At 38.9% G+C, this 23,228-nt stretch overlaps 1 protein-coding gene across 1 annotated transcript in view; it reads left to right on the top strand.

Moving 5' to 3' along the window:
* The first annotated feature begins 804 nt into the window (after nucleotides 1-804).
* The window catches only part of TUBGCP3 (tubulin gamma complex component 3), a 74,324-nt gene continuing 51,900 nt past the window's right edge, over nucleotides 805-23,228 (top strand). Inside the window, exons 1-6 of the mRNA XM_063304854.1 lie at nucleotides 805-1,071; nucleotides 12,109-12,216; nucleotides 16,125-16,192; nucleotides 18,188-18,265; nucleotides 19,601-19,800; nucleotides 21,677-21,849. Of these exons, the coding sequence (XP_063160924.1) occupies nucleotides 996-1,071; nucleotides 12,109-12,216; nucleotides 16,125-16,192; nucleotides 18,188-18,265; nucleotides 19,601-19,800; nucleotides 21,677-21,849 (703 nt within the window). The 5' untranslated portion in view covers nucleotides 805-995. The remainder of the gene's footprint in view (nucleotides 1,072-12,108; nucleotides 12,217-16,124; nucleotides 16,193-18,187; nucleotides 18,266-19,600; nucleotides 19,801-21,676; nucleotides 21,850-23,228) is intronic.

The raw sequence follows: 23,228 nt of genomic DNA, 5'->3' as shown, positions 1-23,228 counted from the left end.
TTACAATCCAGCTGTGATAGCCCTAATCAGGGTTCATACTGTGCACCAGTGTGATGGCAGCTATGTAAAAATGCAGAGGAGTTATGCTGTAGATTGCATTGTTTTCACCTTGACTGCTGTGGTCATTCAAATGGATGCAATAATTTAACGATGACTTTTGGTGAACACTATATAAATAATTTAAATATAACTTTTGAAATTTTATTCAGGCCCCATTAATTAATTAATTGTACAATTCAAATGTCACACAACGGACAATGACAACTATAATCTTCCTATTAATGCGTTGAAAGATTTTGCAAGGAAAAACTTGTTGGGTGCTGCAGCACCCCAGTGTTTGCAATCTTATTTTATTCCTTGCAAGAAAGCAACAACCATCAAGAGGTGTTGGACTCAGACACCTTTTTGTTATATAACTCGAATGTAACCATTTAGACATTATAGGAGGAGAGCCATGTTAGTCTATGGTAGCCAAAAATTAGAAGAGGCTAATAGCATCTTTTCAGACTAACAAACAAATCCAATCATTTAAAAAGTGATGGCGTCATGAGATGATGTGACTGAGTGGTGGTCCGACAAATCAGGGTCACGTTGTTCATTTTCTTGGGTGTCCTCTGCGGGAAAAGAATCCAGCTGTAGTTCTGTGGGGAAAATTAAAAAAAAACCCGCAAAATGAAATATCTCCTTGGGGCTTGTCGGGATCTATCCATTTGCGTCCCCGGAACCTCTTCGTTGCGAAAAGGTTGTTGCACGACGGAAGGTGTTCAGTGTTGCGCCGTCCGTGCTGCGGGGCATTATGGGGGCCTACGTTTGAAAACCGTTTCTTCTCTTTTCTTTTCCTCCCCTTTCCCTCTCCCTTCGGCGGGTTTGATTAAAATGGCGCCCTAAGGCACGGTCCAGTCAAGCACCGGGTTGGGCGGCCCGGGGAGTGGCCCCGCGAAGACGGAGGGAGGGAGGGCGCGCTCCTCGCCCCCGCTCCCCCTCCGCGCGCGAGGATGGCGAGCCCGGACCAGAAGTCCCCCAACGTTCTGCTGCAGAATCTCTGCTGCCGCATCCTGGGCAAGGGCGAAGGTAACTGTCTGGCTCTCCTTTCCCCGAGGGCTGCTCTCTGGGAGGAAGAGAATAAGCGGCTCTTTTGCAGTTGTCAGGCCATCCGGAGCAACCAGGGCTTTCCGGCTCCCCTCCTCAATAATGAGGAGAGGGATGGTGATGATGTTACAAACGAAGTGGACCGCGGCGGGGGTGGGCAAGCAGGCTGGTTCAGGTGCCCCGGCAATCCCTTGGCAGAGCGAGTGGTGCTGCTACCGAGGCACTCTTACTCCTCCCCTCGCATCCCGGCGAACCGAAGCAACGGGAGAGTTATGCCTCTCAGATCTGAAACGAAGCCTTCCCGGTCGACGGATTATACCCCTGGCAACCGTGTTTAGTTCTAATTTCAATTTCTTAAAGGAATAAGAGGCCATAAGAAAAGCCAGAAAGAGGAGGCTTGGAAGGCAAATAGCATGGTGGTTGTAAAACTGCATGTGAACAGGACTTATATGTATGGTAAACAAAAGTTGTACAGTACGTGTCAATTAGCTCTCATTATTGAAAGGTGATTTTTTAGTACTGGCCAAATAGCAAACTAGAAATACAGACCTATGTTTTAAATGATATATTTTTAAAAGGTGTTCTTGGTTATTAGGCTGATGGACTGCTGTCAAAATGTTGATAGCAATCAGCAGAAGATTCCTCAGGGCCCAGTTTCTTGTAGAATATTACAAGAGGTTAAATATATATGATTGCGTGTACTACTTCCAGATATGTTAGTTCAGACATGACTTCAGTACAGTAGGTAAAAGCAAAATACTTCCTAAGAAAGCGATGGAGATAGCTGCATGCTGCTTAACTGAATGCAACAGGTTGTCAAAAGATAGTGAGATATTATGTACTATACAGTGAGAAAATAGATTAGATAGAAAGGATGGGGATTCCAAATATTATTAATGTCAAGAACCTTAGTACATAGCTAGCAGTAACTCAACAGCACCCAGAGAGCCATGTGATCCCCATCTCTTGTAAAAGCTGGATTAAAGGTTATAAAAGCAAACGTTTGAAGATCTGTTGGAACTTTATTACTTTCTCGGAAGACTTCAGTTAGTAGAGAAGTCCCTAGAACAGCTGCCAAGGGCTGTCACAAACATGGCTTCAGTCAAATGCCCAAGATGGATTTAGAAGCAGGTGAACTGGCAGAGAGATTTGTAGAAATCAAGAGAAGTTCTAGGATTGTCTGTGACCACTGTTTTGGGGATAGCTGCACCAGAGACACCCAGAGGCTGCTGGCATGTCAGGAGAAATGTAATAGATAAGGTAGGCCAAGAGGCATATACACAGCCCACCCAAAACAGGTGCTTGAAATAGCTACTGGTGGAGGTCAGCAGGCAGGCCAACTGTAACATGCTCTTTCAAACGTGGCATAATGGGCACATGGAAAAGGATTGCCAGGCTATCTGCCAGAGTTTACTCTGCATCCTTGCTCAGAAGAGGCTACTTAAAGTCAGAAACCAGTCCACTAGATTTTAAAGTGGAAGTCATTCCAGAAGATTGCTAGGTGCCAGTCTAGATCAAGGGATGGCCAGCTGTGGCCTACAGAGTCTTTGGAGAAGAAATGTCACTAATGCCTAAAGCCCTTATTCCAGGCTACTCATTGAACAATGCATGTACCTGAGGCTGGCTTAATAAAGAGGACTATAACTTAATACTTTTACCTCTAGTAAGGAAACCCAGAATGGGCACTTGGTTAAGTTCATCCATAAATAGCTTTCCTCTCTTGTGGTTAAATACCCAGAGAAGTTTTGGTCCAAAGCTTTTGTTGTAATGAATGCTATTGCTCAACAAACATTTTTCATACCAGTTGTGTCTTGGAAGTTGTAATCTAGTAACATACCTCAGATGTCATCTTTTCAGTTAACTAAAAGAAGAGGTTTCCTTTCTTTTGGCCTTGCTTCTAAGTTCTTGGCTGAAATGCAGAAAAGGGGTAGTGGCAATGAAAGCAATTCTGTGGCATTCACTCTGGACCAGGGTTTCTCAACCAGGGTTCCACGAGAGGTCACTAGGGGTTCCTTGGGAGATCACAATTTATTTAAAAAATTATTTCAAATTTGGATAACTTCACATTAAAGAGGTAAGTTTCATTCTTTTTTTTTTTAGTTTAAGAACACTTACTTCATATATACAGGCCTACACCTGAAAAGAATATAATTTTGTAACTTTTGGCTTATATTTGAGCCTGAATGTGCAGGGGTTCCCTGAGGCCTGAAAAATATTTTAAGGGTTCCTCCAGGGTCAAAAGGTTGAAAAAGCTGCTCTGGACTGTGCTGGCTGGTGGACAGGGTGGAAGAGCCTACTGCTTAGACCTTCTGGAAACTATTACGAAAAACCTTACCTCAGTAACATTTTTTTTAATGAAAATAACCCAGGACAAATTGCTCACCTAGGAGTAAGCAATACCTCTGATCTTAAGACTGGCCATAAAAGTCTCTGTGATACAGAGTAATAGCTCTGTCCTCTGAGCTCCCCCGCTCCCAGACTTCTGCACTTGAGATTGGTTATTTCTGTACATAAAAAAGATTTCTGATCAATATACTTCACCTTGCCATCTTTTGCTATATTGAATGACTTGTAGCTGCTCATTATAGATCACTCATTCCATTCTTCAAAAGTGAAGGGCAGCTAATTTTTGCAGGCCAGTGCAGATTTGCTAACCTGTTGTGCAATTCATACATGTAATGGAATTGGTGTATGCTTGGCACAAAGATCAGGGATCATACTGGGAGCTGTGAGATAAAGAATTTTTTAAAAAGCCTTGAACACAAGATAACTCTGTTATGGTCTATTGCATTGTGTTGCTACTGAATAAGACATGCCAGAAGCCAGTCCTGGTAATGGTAGCACTCATGATTGGGCAGTGACCTTTAGAAAGAACATTCCTCTTAATTCCATGAAGCTTCCTTTTATAGGGTTTGCTTTCCACATATTTCAAAGCTTGTTTGAAGGGCTGGAATCCTTAAACAGATTAATCAATTTTTTACTTAGGTAAAATGGTGTTTTCAGGCAGCTGGGTAGCTGTAGGTAAAAGGAAGATGGATTAGGAGCCAGACCTCCTCTGTAGAGGCCTCCACGTTGTGGAACATTGTGAGAGTTTATCTGTCTCTATCCCTCATGTTGTTTCGGAAAGCACTAGTTTGTTTGTTTGTTTGTTTGTTTTGGCAGGCCTTTAGCCTTTAGGATTTGCTACGGGCAGCATTTAATTTAAATGTATGATGATGTGTTGGGAGATGATGTATTTTAATGCTTTGTGTTGTGCACACTGCCCTCACTGTGGCATACAACAACATACCAAAATATAATAAAATATCCACGATAAAGAAAAAATACTCTGCAGGTTCATTAACATGGACACTGTAGCCAAGTTCTCCTGCTCCAGCAACTGATGAGGAGTTTACTACCCTAGGGAAGGCTGCTGGCTGACAACCTGCTGATGCAATGTGAGAGAACTAATGATAGTTTGCTTTACTTACCACCACGGTGTAGGCCTGAACTTTTCCTAGATCAGTTTTGGCTTTTGATCCTTCTCCATGTCCATACTAGATGTCATTTCTGATGCTTCATCTCCCAAAGCTCCTTAAAGTGTGCCCCAGGATTGGTGCATAGAAATAAATAGCTCAGGGGCAGTTTTGTCAGAGAGCCCAGATTGCCTTCTGTTCCTGGAAGCTAACTGACTGTTAGTGGAACTGTCAGATCATTAGAAGACTCCCCAAGTGCCCTCTAAAAACCTGGATCATGAGGTGTCTGGAGCTGATTCTCTTACAAATGTTGCTTTCCTCTTTTTCTGTTGCACACATATAATGTAGAGAGGACAATGTTTGGAAGGTCAGAGGCCGCGACTTGGCTTCCTGTAATGGGCAGAAGGAGTAACATTGAGGAACAGGAGGAAAAGCCATAATCAAGACAATGGTCAGATAAAAGAAATCTTGAGTCTAGGCAGAACTGTAACCTGAGTAAGCATCTCAGACAGGATCCTCCCTAGATCTCACAGAAATAAAGGGGGGAGGGGGAAGGGCATTGAGACTTGCAAGACTGATGTCATCCTTCCAGATAAACCAGACTAGGAGACCAAAAGTCATGCATGCTAATACTGTACTACTTTTATTATAAGGTTATCATAACAGAATCTTGAGCCTGAGCCTGTTTCTCCCTATTGGGACCCTGACAGCCTCCAGGCATCAACTCAGGACATATGCTGCATCACCCATTGGACCTGGGTAGAGAAGCACAACTGGTATCTTCAGTGTATTGTTGATGCCTCACCCCAAACTAACAGTTGTCCTCTTCTGATATCATTATGTAGATGTTAAAAAGAATGAGGGGAGAGGACCAAGCCCTCTAAAACTCCATTACGGAGCACTTAAGATGCCAACATCTCCCCCTGCCACTACTGACTGGATGTACCCACTTAGGTAGGAGTGGAACCACTATAAAACTTTGCCTCCAATTCCCAACCTTCACAGGGAGTTGGGAAGGGTACTATGGTCCACAGTATTAAAGACTGCTGAGAGATCTAGGAGGACAAGGATGGTTGCACTCCATCCAAGTCCTGATGAGAGTGACCAATGCCACTTCTATAGGATGCCTGGCCTGAATCCAGACTGCCGTAGATCCAGATAATCTATTTCCTCTAGAGCCCTAAGTAACTAGTCTCAACAGCCTTCCCAAAGAAGGTTTGGTTGGAAACATAACAATAGTTGTTCATTTAAACTGGGTCCAGACCTGGCCTCTTGAGGAGTGGATGGACTAGCACTCCTTCCAGAGCTGCTGGAGTCTCCCATCAATAAAGAAGTATTAACTATAGTCTGGATTCAGTCCCCCCCTCCCCCCAGTAATATCACTAGATGAATGCAAGTGATTTTTATCTACAGAATGCTTGGCCAGATGACTGCAACTTACACTTGCATCTCAACCTTGCCTAAAAGGGCCTAGTACAGTTGATTGACATTCCACAGATGCAGTAAAGCGGGAGAAATGGTTCCACTTTGCCACTGGTATGATCTGACCATACTCATTTTTCATTTTCCACCAGTATTGCTGTAGGCGTCTCTTTATCTGCTTCATTTCTTGAAGTTCCTCAGAAAATCAAAGGGCTTGTTGGGATTGGCAGATGAGAGGCTGCCCAAGAACAACCCATTGGATGCCCTGGTTGCTTCTGTGTTCCAGAAGCTAACAAGACAACCTACAGAATTGCCTTTCAGTTTCCTGGGAAAATCCCTAAGCAGGTCTGGGCCCCTTCTGGATCCATTGGGCATTTTAACTGGGTCCTTCTCTCCATGGAGGTTAGTGGCTCCAGATAACCCCATCATCATGAGAGAGTGATCTGTCCATGACAAGGGACAGACAGAAATATTCTCCAAAAGCAGATCATCTCATCTGCTCCAAGGTAAAGGCCAGATCTAATGTGTGGCCAGCTACGTGACTTAGGCCAGTAATGAGAATAACATTTAGTTTCTTGAAAGGAGAGATGCTATTAACTGGTATGGACTTTACCAAAACATTTTATACACAGCTGGTGTATAGAAACTGAGTAGATCGAGATTAAGGCACAGCATTAAACTGGGAATGTAGGGGAATATTTAGTGGAATTAATCTGAGGAATACTTTGCCAAAGTGGCCAGTGAAATGAAATACTGTATGTACTGATTAATTTTTGCTGCCAATAGTAGTTGTAAGTTCTTTTGCAATGTTACTCCCAAGTTATTGAATATATACAGAAATACATTCTTTTGATTTTCAGGAAAAAAAATCCCACCTTGTGTTGGCAAATACTGTAGTTGCTTAGAGCTAAAGACAAGGCAAAATAAACTTCAGCTCAAGAACATGAAAATAATTTATCTTTGGATTTTGATTTCACTGCAAACTATTGTATGCACTTATATGATGGCTAGCAAGTTTTCTGGAGAAAATGCCTTTTTTGTTTCCCTCCCTCCCTTATATAGAACCACAACTATGTGAAATTTCTTAGAGGTGCATCTCCTTACCTTAAAAATTCAAAGATCATTGCAGTGACTAAGGTTTTTGCAAAATAAAATGCTTAGCAATGTAGTAGAAATAGTACAAAAACAAAGGCAGCACTTTTGGCCATAAGAGAATGTCTAAAATTCCTATTGGAATGAAAATCCTTTCTAGGCTAATCCAAGGATCCCATTCAGGTCTTTCAGGGGCACTCTAGATAAGCTCCATCTCCACCTGCCAATATCCCTCAAATGAGATCAGCTCCTGCAGGCACTTGCATTAGAGCCACACTGACTCGGAGAGAGTGTTATAATCTGACACTGGTAAAGAGGAGAAAAGGTATAGAAAGGAGAAGAAAGAAAAAGAAGCAGGTGATGGTTTAATTTAGCCAGTCTTGATAGAAGATTGAAATATCTGTGCAGACATCCAAATTTAATTCAGATCCTGAGATAATGATATATTCAAGGGTGAGATCTGCTACCAAAATGTGTTGCATTAAAATCCTAGTTTGACTCTGTGCAGCAAACCTGTGCCTGATGTCCTGCTGCTGAAGTAGGTTCATATCTGAGTAGGCAAGAAGTCAGGCTGGAGGAGAGTATACACTTTAAGCAGAAGGGCAAACACAACTCTCAAGGCACATGCTTTGGTTTATATAATGTGCTGTTGTGAACAATGTGCTAATTGCAGTTTTTGCAAGACTAAGAAGAAACTGTTATATTGTAAAAGACTGTGAAGATAATTTTATCCATACTATGAAGACAGTGGCCTGTTTGGACATTCTCATTTAATAATAATAAAATTATTATTTCTCTTTTATAATTTTTAATTATTGTAACAATATTTGTGTTCCTAGAACTTTGCAGATGCAAGAGGGTATTGTCTTTTGACAGAATGAAAGGGGGTGAGGGTTGAGAAAGTGGAGATAGTGAAGGTGCAGGACCCAAAAGCAGAGAGGAAGCAGGGAAAGCCATGGATAGCTTTTGAAATATGGGCAGGGAGGGAGATGATTTTGGCAGCAGAAGCCTTGATAAAAGTGAGGAACAAGGGGGAAGCAGTGGAAGACCAGAAGAAAAAGAAATGCAATGTTCACCTTAATTGGAAGCTTGAGACAGGCAACCAGAGGTTTAAAGCCCATCAAAATAGGAGGAATACTATGATCTAAAGCAAACTATTGACAGAAATAGCAAGATGAACTCTTGCACAAAATGATTAAAGCTTCTCCCCTTTCTTTTGAAAAGAACCTAACACATGCTTGAAGCCCTAAGACACTGGATTCAGAGGCTCAGTTTTTTCTAAATGTACTTCTGGCCTTAAATACAGACTTGTTTAAGTATTAACAATTACCTTGTTAATGGGAAAAATCATTCAGCTAAATGTTTTAATACATTTTTTTTTATTGATTGCATGTGCCATCAAGTTATTGTCGACTTTTACCGACCACATATTTAATTAAATTACATACTCTCATATTTTTAGAAACTTCTAGAAAGCACTGGCTATGACAATTAGAATCCTTTATTTTGGGGAATCTTTTCCATTTTAACTTTATGTATTGTAGTCTCTAATATTTCCTTTTCAATTTCCCAGAGGATTTGCCAAGAACTCCTTCTAGGCTTTGAAATATATATACCAAACAATGGAGTGCAAATTCATCTAATACATTAATGGAACAGAAGGAAATGTATATTGCAGAATGGGTGGTAAAGAACAATCACCAGTAATCATTAGGGAAACATGGTTTTAATAGCAATTAATGTGAAAGCATACATGATTTAAATTACTAAAAAATGTGTTAGGAATATGCCCTCATCAAATTGATAATGTATGCTCTTTGCTGTATGCACTTTGAGATCAGAATAGCATTTAATACTATACTTCATTTTTTGGAGAATGTTCTCAAAATGTGTTCATTAAGAGCTTCTTCCAGGATAGTCAAACAAAGGCATAATCTTAAAATTATGATCATTCTCATAGGTTTTTGTTTTGGAGCTTTTCCCCCCTAAAGTGAAGTTTCTGAAATCCATGAACAGGCGCACAGTACATATGTTTTTGAATGTATTCTAAATGGCTTTCTATTAACTTTAAATATATGGGCCTGCATTGTTTGTGTTGTATATTCATGAGATGCAATTAATTCATTTAAATAAAAGTTTTCCAGGTAATAAAAGTTAGGGGATGCTTGAGGGTGTTTCTCTTCTGTTTTGGTTATGGTTATAGTGAATGTTAATATGATTAGATTTCTGTTTAATTTTTGTTATTGGGACATAGTTAAGCCCCGATGTCTTAACTATGGCTTGAAAATTAACATAACAAGAGATAAGTTAAGAACATGCAGAATAGATCTTAATTTTGCTTGCTCTTCTATGCATTGTCTTGTGCCAGCTTTTGAAGTCCATTAGGATCTGCAAGATGGAAGCTTGTTTTTCAAGATATCAGCTCATTCTCTCTGCTTTTGGCAAAGACATTTGGCATTTACCCCCATGCATTTGGCACTCTTCATTTTGCTGACCTAGTTCTGCCAAATATGAAATGAAGTCTCTAGCAAAGACAAAGAATTTAAAGACCAGATGGTGAAGGGAATGCATTTCATCTCAAAGATCACGTTAGTTTAAAAAAAAAAAAGAACCTTAGATATTGCTGTATATTCTTTCCTCCTCTCAAATCTACACCTTGGCACTTCTATCACTGAAATGTGCTACCTTTTTTTCTTTCTTAAGTTTATCAAAACAAATAAGTAAACAAAAAGCATATTAGGACCAAGGTTCTTTTTTTAAATAATAATTTTATTAAAGTTTGCAGTTACAAAGATAAAAGATTAATACAAACTAAAGAAGTAAAAGAGAATGAAAAGGGAGGATAGAAAGTACAGAAAAACTATAAAGAAAAAGAGAAAAGGAGGAAAAAATTAGAATATAATAAAGAAAAAGAAAATATATATATAAAGAAATGACTTCCCCTTTCATCACAACAAGTACAAACAATTTCAATAACTTATCACCTTCTCTGAGAATACAACAAAAGATCTGTCAGCACTAGATCATTCGAGCATTCACACAGTGACAGTCAGGAGACCAGGATCCTTCAACTGTTTAATGAAGCAAAATGACTAGGACAGAGGTAAAGCTGTGAATGGAGAATTCCCGCTAAAACTACATTTAAAACTACATTCCCTTGATTGCCTTCCTTTCCCACAAAAGTATGTCACCCTCCTTCCCATCCAGGTGGTGTTGCTGGTGTATCTCTACTGACTGGCCTTGATGTGAACCATCATAAATCTGTAGCCATAATAATGCAATTCACACTCCAACTCAACACCTCCTCCCATCCAGCAACAGAGAGTCTACCCCATTGATAAGGAAGTGATGGAAGATGCTCTGATAAGGGGTTCTGTGAACCTTTTGATCAGAGGAATCTGACAATATCTCTTATTCCCATCTCATCTCTTATTTATAAACAAATTCTTAAAGCCTTGTCATTCAGTCCTAATCAGCAAAAGTCCATTAAAGGTTACCAGAAAACAACAGATATATTTTAACCTTAATCAAATAAACCAACTTTATATTCCTTCCCTTTACTTTAACACAGTAACTTATTTATCTCTAAAAATACATTAATGCCTTCAGCATAGCTCCATGCTTGGTATTTCCCTTCCTGTTTCTTCAATCAGGATTGGGCAACTTGTGGTTTTTAAGTTGCATGTGGTCCCTGGCACCTGATCTCCTTCCAAGCCCTGTGATTGTAACAATAAAATTAATGGCAAAATTGCTGATTTTGAGGGTACATATTCCTCCCCCCCTTCAAAATAAAGATGGAAATAAAAGTTGGTACCTCTAAGAAGCAAACTATTCTAAATTTCCATTCTTAAACCATCATCCTATCACATCTCTGAAAATCATTTCTCAGAGCTTTCTATCCTTAAAATCCCGACCCCCATGAAAAAGTTTTTTAAAATTGTCCCTCTTCTTTTAGTGATGTCTCCCCTCTCCTGGTGGCATCATGTGCAGCCTTCAGTTGATTGTGGGAGTGAGTCAATGCCCCCAGTTTTTAGAAGGTTGCCTACCCATGTCTTAAGGTAAAGGACATTATTAGGAATGAGGAAGCGACTAGCTGGGAGGAAGTAGGAACTGGAAGATGTGCTAAGAAACCTGGCTGCTTGAATAAAACATCTGGAAAAACCCATTGTAATTTTTGAATCATTTTTGATTTTTGAGCTCAATGAGTAGATGTTCTCCCATGGCAAGCCATGTGGAAGATCTCAGTAAGCTAGCTTTTTTAAGTTGATACGTTCTGATTAATTACTTACTGTAACATAGCCCTATTTTTAATGGTATAACATTAATTATCTTATAAATAAATAAAATGTATTTGTCAATCTATGTCACCTGCTTCAGCTACAGGCAGCATGTAATTGAGATGCTTTTTAATAGATTAGAAGATTCTAAAGCCTGGGGTTTAACTGAGGGAATGCAGTATATCTTTCTTAGGTTTGGGATGTTTGTTTCCAAAGTGATTTAGATCAGTGGTTCTGAAACATTTTGGTCTCAGGACCTCTTTACATTCTTAAAAATGACTGAGGACCCCAAGGAGCTTTGGTTTATGTGGGTTTTATCTATCAATATTTATTGTATTAGAAATTAAAACTGAGAAATTTAAAAATATTTATTTGACTTCATGGACCCCCTGAAAGAGTCCCCAGACCATACTTTGAGAACTGTTGATTTAGATCAAAGATCTTGGCTGTACAGGAACACACTTTATTCATTCCTGCTGCTATATTACCGAGGCTGAGTTTTTAAGGGAGTTCTTTCTATCTGTTTAGTAATAAAGTCATGGCTTCCAGGTCTTGAAAAACCTAAATTCAATCTCTGCTCAGGCATGAATCTCTGTGTGACACTGAGCTGTTCATTATCAATTTAACCCAAGTTCCAAAATTGTTTGGAAGGTAATATGGGTGGAAAAAAGTAAGTGCCTTATCCTGAACTCCTTGAAGAAAAGGCAGGTTACAAATGATTAAATAAACAAATACGATGAAATATTAACAGTCTAACTGTGATTTCATTTCAGCTGATGTAGCTCAGCAGTTTCAGTATGCAGTGCGAGTCATTGGAAGTAACTTTGCCCCTACAGTTGAGAGAGATGAATTTCTTGTGGCAGAAAAAATTAAAAAAGAACGTAAGTTTATTTTGATTTTGTTTTTTAATGGTGTTCAGATTTATTTTTGATAAGGTTGATACTGCTACTAAATTGCACTTGATCAGATTCACTTTACAACTTATCAGTGCTGCATTATTGCCCCAGGAATTTTTATAAAAAATAAGTACATTTTAATATATATTTAATATGAATTTAAACATATCACTGTTAGCTGAGATTAATAGAAGAGAAAACATATTGCAGAGCAAATATGTTTATCCACTTTTTAAATTCTTTTCTAATATAGCTTATAACTACTGTAGTGAAGAAAATATGAAATGATGATCATAGCAAGGATATAAATTTAATTTTGATGAGTCTCAGAGTTCTATACTTCCTTTGTTGTTTCCTGTCATATCTGATGCTTATTGAACATTAAATCCAAAACTTCTAAGGGCACCAGGTTGATTGTCTGGCTCAGATAGTATTTGTCATGATTATTGTCAATAACACAGGAAAAGATCTGAAATGCAGAAGAGATTCTAACTTTTTCTAACTTTTTAACTATATATAGCAACTATAAATAATGAGGAAGGGGGTAAGAAGTATTAAGAAGCTAGCATGCAGAAATATATAAAACTCCCTTAAAGTAAGTCCAGCTGAACCTGAGGGAATTTAGAGCAGGCTTAAACTAACAACAACAACAACAACAACCATAACAACAACAAATTAGACTTGTATGCCACCCAACTCTCAGTGACTCCAGGCAGCTCACAACAATTAAAGAAATTACAGACTTTTAGCTAAAATCTAACTTTCCCTAAGCTGAGAATTGTATTCTTCAAAGCTAGATTCAATCTTCTTCCATCTGCACTTCTTCAAGGCAGGTATGGTAAAATCCCTACAGTTGAGCATATCTGCCAATATGGTGACAAGGAAGTTGAAACCATCTCACTTGTATTGTAAATTTTATAGGGTCATTAGGTCAATCTACATTTTGCCCGTAGTAGATAAATTCCCTGGGAATCCAGATAATTTTTACATGAACCATCTTCTTCAGGATCTAAAACCACACATTACGTGTGCAGCAGCCAAATTTTGTATTGCTGCAATGAAAATAAGACAAGACTGGCTAAAGAAGTAATTCCCTTGTTTTAAATATTACTTTTAAATTGAAATACCTTAATTAATAAATTGTTAGGGGATATATTTATTTTTTATTTTATACTTACTAATGTTTTAGGCTGACACTATCTAGGTAACAAATGTATTAATATAGTACTAGCGGAGTGAATGCAATATTATTATGTGATATATTTTATTAGTTGGTAGTATCTTATTGTATTTCTTTGTTTTACTTTGTTTTTCTCCTTTTTAATTTTGCTGGTCATTGACTGAATAAATATTATTGATCGATTGGTTCTAGCCTTTTAGCCAAAAGAATAAAAATGATCAAATATGAGATAACTGTTGGAGAAAGGTTGAATGTATGGGTCATAGATTTTAATGGAGTCTGGTAGAAGGTGGATTCTAAATCTGAGATTATGCCTTCCCCCATTCTTTTATTTTTCAAGCTTTTTAATGGCTTGGCATATGCAGGTAGTCCTCGGGTTACAACAGTAATTGGGGCCTGGATTGCTGTCATTAAGTGATGAGGTTGTAAAGTGCGATATCATGTGACCACATCGCTTAGCGACAGCACTCCCAGTTGCCATAGTAACCCCAGCATCATGTGGGTTGTTAAGCAGGAAGAGGGCGGGAGTCCCAGGTAAGGAGTGTGGGGGGTGCTGGGGAGTGCAGGCGGGCCAGCAAGGACCTTGGGCAAGTGCTGGGGAGCACAGGCAGATTGGTGGAGGCTGCAGGTGGGTGAGGGGTGCTACAGAGTACAAGATCCCTGGGCTCTTGTACTCCATAGTGGGGATTCTCAGGAGAAAAAGCAGTGGGAACAACTTAATGAGAAGGACTTGTGACCTTCCTTGCTGGCTTCCCCATTGACTTTGCTTGTGGGAAACCAGCAGGGAAGGTCACAAATGGCGATCGCATGACCACAGCTCACTGCAACATCATAATCGCACAATCACATGACTGCAGGGACGCTGCAATGGCTGCAATTCACGGACCAGTTGTAAGTCTTCCTTGTTCAGCACCATCATAATTTTGAACAGTCACTGAACAAGTGGTTGTAACTTGAGGACTACCTGTTTGTAAGCAGTTATCCTTCCTCCTCCCAGCTCCCCTTTAAGAACATAAAACAGTTCTAAGGTATCTTTGGCCAGTATCTTTAATCAGACTTTTAAGACTTAAAATCCTAACATGGATTTTTTCTTTCTCTTCTGCGAGAAAGTCCCCCTCACCTTTATAGATTGCTGAAGCAAGACATTTTCTGCTGTGGCCATCCTGTTCTTTCTCTCAGATGGAGGTTGCCAAAATACAAGCACTTTGCAAGGGCAGCTTTTGGCCAGTATGCCCTTACCTGATTGGGGGAAGTGAGGCAGGGAGTGATGACCCTCTTTCATCCTATACAGTCCACAGTTTTCTCTGCAGAACAATAGAGCGAACCATTTTTCTCTATTGCTACTTATATGCATAGAAAAGTGCTCTGTAAAAAGCAGGTTGGACAGTTTTGTCTTTGCAGCAGGAAGTGGGGACCTGTTCCTTCATTCCTTCCCTCCCTCCAACAAGCCAAGAAACTTAATGGGGAGGGGTTACCATTTTGACAGCTTTGCCTTCTTATGTTATCCACCTTATGGCTTTTAGAGGGGATGATCTCATCTTTCAGATGCATTGTGTATCCTCCTGAACACAAACTATGACATAGGCAAATTGGAACAGTTTAAAGTATCATCTTTCCAACTATTTTGTGTGTAACTGAGATTATGTCTTTTCATTTTTGCAGCAAGTGATTCTGACCTTAATTTATACTTGTCCCCATGAAGTATTTCATGGAAATTAAAAAATGCAAGGTCCAAGGTTGGATTGCTTTATTGGAGACAGTTGGATTGCTTTATTGGAAACAGACTTGCTTGATGCTAGGGTTACCGTCTGTCTGTCTAATTTATATAGTCTAATTTATATAGTCGCCCATCTCACAAATGTGATTCTGGGCAGCATACAATAAAACATATAGTTTGCAAACTATAATTGTAAAATTGTGTTTGATTCATACAGCTAGTATCTTTTCTTTTAATCATGTAGCTAAGTGAACAATTCATTTTTTTATATTTACATAGCATAAAAGGAAAAACCAAGTATTATATAGGTATATAGAATTCATAATTTTAAACCTTAGAAGAGCGAAGAACTATTTCCACACTTTAAACCCTGGTATGGAAATATTTTTGGTTTTATCTTGAGCAATATCAGAAGAATGTGTTGGAATTAGGAGGAGTTTATTTACAGTGACTCTTAATCTTGGTGAAGAAGCAACTTCTGCATTTCCATTTTGGAAATTTATACCATGTCGTCTTCAAATCAGTACTACAAAGGATATAATAGAGGCAAGTAATATCAGGTATAATAAGGGTTTGTGGTTTTCCATTCATTTGCACATTATGTTGCATTTTTATGTAAGCAAGGCAGCTCTTTTGAAGACAAAATCATCTTTATGCAGAAAAACCTTTGCCTAGCATTTAGATCACATATATAATGCTAAGTAGCAGGTTCTTCCGTATGAATGGATGAATAGATATATACATTTGCTTCTTAATACAACATAAATGTGGATTTCCTACACATGAACAATACTGAGATTTTAAAAAAAAATATGATGTAATAGGAGCTGTTGGAGGCCTTCCTTGCAATATAAATCAACAGCGACTTATATGGTAGTAAAACACCCAATAGTAATGCCACTTGCCTTTAAAGAGCTTGTTGTATAATGTATCCCTGCTGAGTAAAACAGTATTTGCTTCACAATACTGTTCCTAAAATGCCCTTCTCTATTACAGTTGTGCGCCAAGGAAGAGAAGAAAATGCTGCTGTATTTTCAGAGCTCTACAGAAAACTTTACTCACAGGTAAAGGAATGAATTCTCTGCTAGGACTGTGCAAAGCATTTATGAAGCCATTACCAAAATGAAGCACCTCTCTTTGAAGCATTAAAGCAGCCCAGCCTTTGCAGGGTTCATGTTCACTTTTGCTGCTGCAAAAGCTGCCCCAGTTGTCTTTGCATGTGACAGTCTTGACATAACTGCTGTCCGTGGAAGCATATACAGACAACCTTGGGAACCTTGTGAAGTATGTGGCCCCTTTGATGCTTCAAAGAGAGGTACAGATAGTCCTCGAGTTACGTCCATTTGTTCAGCGAGTGTTCAAAGGTATAACGTCACTGAACAAATGTAGGTACAACTGGTCCTCAAAGTTCTGGCCGTTGCAGCGCTCTCACAGTCACGTCATCAAAATTTGGACACTTGGTGACTGGTCACAGCGTCCCTCAGTCATGTTCTCCAGCCCTGCACAAACTGCCTCTGCTTCAGCTCTCCCCACTCACCTATCTCCCCCCATCTCTGCTTTTTTGGCCACCCTGCACTCTGCCGCCTACCTCTGATGCCACCACTGCCCCCAGTATGGCAGTGCAGTAGAGCCTGCCGAAGGGAGCTTGCCAGGCCCATGGACGTTGGGGCTCCTGTGCCTGCAATGCTGCCCTGCCTCCTCTGTCAACTCCATCCCATTTCCTCCTCCCCGACTGGGCCCAGCAAGCTCCCTTCAGCAGACGAGGCTCTGCTGCCCTGCCAGGCTTGCTGTGAGCGTCCTGGGACTGTGCCCTCGCCCAGCGCCTGGATCCTGGGCCAGCAGTAGGAGGAAGAAGACAGCGAAGGTCAGCTGGAGGTGGTGGCAGAGCCGTGTGCCCTGCAATACCAGTTTGATCATAATTTTTAGTCTTGGTTTTGGAAATGTATAGTGTTCCCTTACGTTCTGCAAAATACTGTAATGAAATCTTGCTGTTATGAAAATAAAATGAATAGCAATTATTTTAGTTTCCCAAAATGACTTTTTATAGAAAGTTCTTAGATCATCAAGAAGTATTTTTCTTTTTTTATGTTGAACTTATCTCCCCACTCTATTTTTAAGTTAATGTATATTGATTAATTGATCATACATTCCTTCAGTCCTTTAATGATTTTGGCTTTATTTTAATTCTTTTTTTGGTACATGACATCTAGGATTCCTTAAACATACCGTACATGGTAATTGACAAATTATGAGTCAGTCTTATGCAGTTAAGTTATGTGTATGCTCTCATACACATAAGAAAACAAATTATTTCTTGACATAGTTGAATTCTTTCTTTCAGTAGAGGAGACTGCTAAATAATTTTGAGATTCTGAAAATAGTTAAAAGGCTGATTAATGCAATTGCTCCTGAGCAGCTAATAACTCTGAGAGAACTATTGGTCTTTTCTTTAACCCCAGATTAGTTTTCATATCTTCTCTTGCAGAATTAGATCATTTAAACAAGCCTAAAAGAATCTTGGAATGTCCTGGCAACGACATTTCTTATTCTAGTAGGAATCTTCCATTCCTGATGCTTGATGTCAGTTCTTCTTTGTGTGGTTATGATAGCTGGTTCATTGAAACACTTCAGTGTACACAGTCTGTCCACTTGGTCTTAGTAGCATAATCAGGTCTGGGCAAGTAGGTAGTGGAAATGGAAGAGTTTGATGGTAGGTTTTTTTGTGTAAAAACACAAACCTTATATGTACAAAAGGGGCAAGTGGGCAGTTGGTGATACCTTTTCATGTGTGTGTGTACACACACATACGTATAAAATTATTGTGACAATAGATCTCTGTGTCTTTAATTGAAGCTGGCTGAGTGATTGGCTGCTTCTAGAGAACCTAAGACCAGTTTTGCAGAAGTGAACAATGGCTGGTTAGATTCCTTGGAACTCTGGGTTACCTATTTATGCTATTCTGAAATGATAAGGCAGGCACTACTTGCTTTGCTTTTGAATAAGTAATTTTTAAATAGTTAAGTCATGCTGTCATATCTAATTATTGCTTCTTGTCATAGGGCGTTTTGAAAAACAGATGGTCAATCCTCTACCTCCTGCTTAGTCTCAGCGAAGATCCGCGTAAGCAGTCAAACAAGGCAAATAACATTTTTAATTTTGTGTATTATATATGTATGTATGTACAGTATGTGTATATGTAGGCATTAACTTTTAAAATAAAATTTGTAATGTGGTTTACAAAATTTACAGTTTTGTAATGTGGTTGTGAACTATAAAATAAAATTTGTAATGTGGTTTACACAATTTAACACTGAATTTTCTTAAATATTTGAAACTCATTGACTTGTCATTTTTCTGAGCTACATGACAATCCAATGAGTTTCAAATGTTTAAGAACATTAAAATGTTTTTAAATCACTGGTTAAATAATTTAATATATTTATTTTTCTGGTGCCTAAAAACTTCACTGAAGTTAGTAGCAAGTGAGCCTTTAAATGTATGTCATATTTGGACTGCCACTGCAGAAAAGGCCCCTTTTTTCATTACGACAAATCTCGTGTCTGATAGAGGTGGTAGCTGGCAAATGGCATCAACTGATGTTCTTACTGGGTCAGCAAACAAATGTATGAGGAGCAAAAATGTGTTATCAAGTATGATACTTCTACAGTCTACAATGTAGATATTTAGTCAGTTGTCACTGGAAAGTTAGAAGTGAGTTAATGTATTGAATGTAATGAAGATACCTAAAATCCATGGAAAATTTGGATTTGGCTCTAGGAGTATTTTATTACTCTTAAATTATTTTAGATAGTTATAGTTAATAAAAGCATAGTTAATAAAAAGATAAATAAATCTAAACATCCTGCTTCTGACTGTTAGATGGGTGTTTCTTAAACATTTCAGGGTCAGAATACAAACATTTTATAAAATGAGAAATACCTAATGATTATGACTTTTAATGGGTTGTATGAGCTTACATATGCTGACATATTGCATCATTGTCTGCATGAGATTTGTTAAAGAAGGTGTAACATCCAACTCCGGGGGGAGATGGGCGGTGGGCAAAATTTGATGAATAAACTTATTTCAGTTTTTGTACTGGTTGTAGTGGGTACTGAAAATCCAATTTCACAAAGATGTGTTGAAGGGGCCTTTAGTGTCTTTTTGCTTAAAAGCTGGTATTCTCTGAAATTGCATCCAAAAGTCTAGGGATATGTTTTCTTTTCTTTTTGTTTTAAGTTTGGCATTTGAAGAGAGAACTGCACAAATGTCTTCCTTTACGGATAGGATAATGTTTAGCTAGTAAGATGAAACATAAAAACCATTTTATTGGACTGTGGGGTTTTTCATGGCTCGCCTTTACCATTGGTGCTCTGCAGAACTTAGTTTAAGAAACACTGATTTGGATGATGCTTTAGATTATGATTACTGTATGAGGTTTCCTTAAAATGAGGCCCTTTTTGTCTTTCAAGGTTTCAAATTTTGCAACCCTATTTGCTCAAGCTCTGCCACGGGATGCTCACTCAACTCCTTACTACTATGCTCGGCCTCAGAGCCTTCCTTTGAATTACCAAGACCGGAATGTCCAGCCTGGCAGTATGGGGAGCAGTGGGATTAGTAGTATAGGGATGTATGCCCCGAATGGGCCGACTCCACCGACCTTTCTTCCAGGGTAAAGGAAACTTGTTCATCTTATTTTATTTATTCTTTTATATAATTTGATTTTGGCACTACCTGACTCCAGAGTCACTCTGGGTGGCTCACAATATAAAAAACAATATACAAATGCAATTGAAACAGCAAAGCTACAGGAGTTAACTGTAAGGAATAAAAAACAGAATTACCAAAAAGCCAGAGTAAAAAGAGAGGTTTTTGCTTGGTGCCAAGATGACATCAGAGAAGGAACCAGTTGGAAGAGCATTCCATAGTTGGGACCACACTAAGGTCTTCTCCTCAGAAAGCAAAACCTGTATGAGGATCTCAGGGATTATTTTAACATGCAATCAATACAGTTAAGTGCTCATAATGATTCCATGGTAGTGGTATAGTAAATATCATGTATTTAAGTATGTTTATCTTAAAATCTATTTCTTGGCATCAGTGAGGCTTATTGTTGAGTGCATTGTAAGTTTCAAAGCCTATGAGTAGGATTTAGAAACACAAACAAAAGTGCTACTTTCATTTGTAGAAGAAACCAAGATTCAGTGTAAGCACCCTTATGACAGAAAGGTGGTGAGGAGGTGATTTTTTAGTTCTCTTTGCAGATGCTAGCACTTTTTATTCTCAGTATTTTGTTCATAAATCTGTTGTATTTGATAAATTTAATACATTACTGGTGGAAATTACAGATAATCCTCATTTAGCAATGGCCTCATTTAGTAACCATTCGCAGTTACCACGGTGAGGTAAAGTAACTTCGCAATCAATCCTTGCATTTATGACTTTTGCAAGCAAAGGAATGCTGAAGTAAGATTGTAAGCACAGTCACAGTTTCACTTAGTGACCACTTTGCTTAACGACCAAGTTGCTGCTCCCAATTGTGTTCGCTAAATGAGAACTACTCTTACTTAGTTGATTTCTCAGTCTGAGAACTTAGGTTGCTGTTCCCCATGATAGCTCAACAACATGATCTTGAATATAGCTAGTAAGACACAGGTGTCGCAGGCATGGTGGCTATGTCTAATCTGCACTGTATAGGACCTTTCGGGTAAGAGACATTCCCATTGCTGTGAATAGGGTTTCTTGTTGGATTGAAAGAGTATCAATTTAGTTTTCTTATTTACTAAAAGATCAGTGGAGATCTATCAGAAATGTCAAATAATTGTTGAAACAGAACTTTGAAGCCTGCTTTGGCAGGTCTAAATTTAGTAATTCTTTGTGGAGGACAGTGTCTCTGAGAAAGCATTTGAAATGTCCATCTTTATCTTCCATTAAAGGACAGTGTTTTGTTACATAATTTTTTTGGCAGCAAACAGGGAGCTGAAGAATCTGTTTGTTCTGTGCTGAATTTAATATACTACAGAAGATGTCTGCTGAATATTAACGTTTTTCAGGGCTTCCTCTTAGACTATAGGGCTACATGGCTAGGGGCTATATATGCAGGAAACACATGGTCACCCTGCTGAGGTGAGAAATCCTTTGTTTTTATAGTGATGGTAGAAACAGCAATATTTTTTCTGCAAATATTTACTGATTAATATTCCTTGTGAAATAACCATTTTCTGTCTGCAAAGCTTGAATTAGGCTTAGCTGGAATGGCATTGCACAGCCATGTGATAGTGGAAATACTGAGAACGTTTCCTGCATTTTTTTGCCATTTTATCATACATTTCTTTATAACTTTTTTTAATAACTTAAGAATTACCCAATTGTTTAATTTTTGCTTTCTCAGAAATAAATATTTGCAGCAACATTTCTACCTTTACTTAGTTATGGAATGTAAATGTATTTATCCCCTGAAATGGACATTTTAAAGTAAAATAAATTGATTTATTATTGCTAAACCAGCAAAAACCTAATTATATTAATAGTGGGGTTTCTTTTCTTAGACAATCCTATCAACGTACAGGAGTGGGAGATTGCCTCCGACAACAGCTGGGGACACGGCTTGCTTGGACGTTAACTGCAGGCCAGCCTACATTACAGAATTCTACCTCAAAAGGCCTTTCAGCCACTGTTTCACGTAATCAGCCAAGATCAAGGCGGGAGGGTGACATAACTGGTAAGCCAAATGTATTTCACTGACTTTGCAGAATCTGTAAACTTTCAAAGTTGAAAGAGCCCAATTAGATTATTAATCTTGGTGTATTTTGTCCTTGTTACCAAAATGGTTGAACAGTAATAAAGTTTTAAGATATAATTGTTTGGGAATAAGTTCTATGTTTATTAGTTGCTTAGATGCCACTGTATTATGTTTGCTCTTCCTGATTGCATGGAAAAATGCTTGGCATTTTGACCAATCTCCTGCAACAACTCTTATCTTTTTAAAGGACATCTCAATAATCTCCATTGTCATTTGGTACCTCTGTTGTATCCATTGTCTTCTGCTTTGTCAACTTCCATCAACCTTGCCAAATACAGTAATTTTTTCTACTTCATTCATGTCACTTGCCTCAAGTATGTGAATTTCTGCTTGATTATCATCTCCTTAATCAGGTATTCAGCCTTTGTTTGGCTCAGAACTAATTGACTGGCTATTCTTGCAGTCATGGTAGTATTTAATTAGTTAAATTGTTGTGCCTTCCTGAAATGACTCAGAGTCATCTACAATTGTAATCATAAAACATAAAAAATAATATGTAAGAAAACATAATACAGATTGTGCAAGAGGCAAATTCAACAAGCAGAACAGTCAAACCAGATGGGTTCACAAATCCTCATGACCCAATATGCAGGGAAAAATGAGGCAGGGTTGGGGCCATCTGGATCTTGGGGGGAATACTATTCCATAGTGTAGATGCAGTGATAGAGAAGCCATGTATCCTGGGTTCCAAGAGATGACATTGCTTAAGAGAGCCAGTTTGGTGTAGTGGTCATGGTGTTGGCCTAGAAACCAGGAGACTGTGAGTTCTAGTCCCATGTTAGGCATGAAAAACTGGCTGGGTGACTTTGGACCAGTCACCCTCTCTCAGGCCAACTCACCTCACAGGGTGGTTGTTGTGGGGAAAATAAGAGGAGGAAGGAGTATTGGTATGTTTGCCACCTTGAGTTGTATATGAAAAAGAAAGGCAGGATTAAAAAAAGAGAGAGAGACAGGACCTGGAGCATACCAACATTATGGGATTTTATTGAATGGGAAGAGATAATCGGAGAGAGACAGTCTCACAGAAACCCAGGGCTTATGCCATGAAGAGCTTTAAAGGTGGTAACCAGTACTTTGAATTGTACCGCAAGCCCACTGGTAACCTGATAGCTTTCAAAGTAGCAATGTTACACGGGTGTACTGAGGTGCAGCTGTAGTTACCCATGCCACTGCATTCTGGACCAGTGGTAGCTTCCAGGGGGTTTTGAAGGGCAACCAAGTAGAATGAATTGCAGTAATCCAGACAAGGTTGACCAAGGCATGAGTGACTGTGAATAGGGCCTCCCAATCCAGTAATG

This window comes from Candoia aspera, chromosome 5, assembly GCF_035149785.1.
Source record: "Candoia aspera isolate rCanAsp1 chromosome 5, rCanAsp1.hap2, whole genome shotgun sequence".
Taxonomy (NCBI): domain Eukaryota; kingdom Metazoa; phylum Chordata; class Lepidosauria; order Squamata; family Boidae; genus Candoia; species Candoia aspera.
The sequence above is the reverse complement of the archived record's forward strand: the minus strand, read 5'-3'. Positions and strand labels throughout refer to the sequence as shown.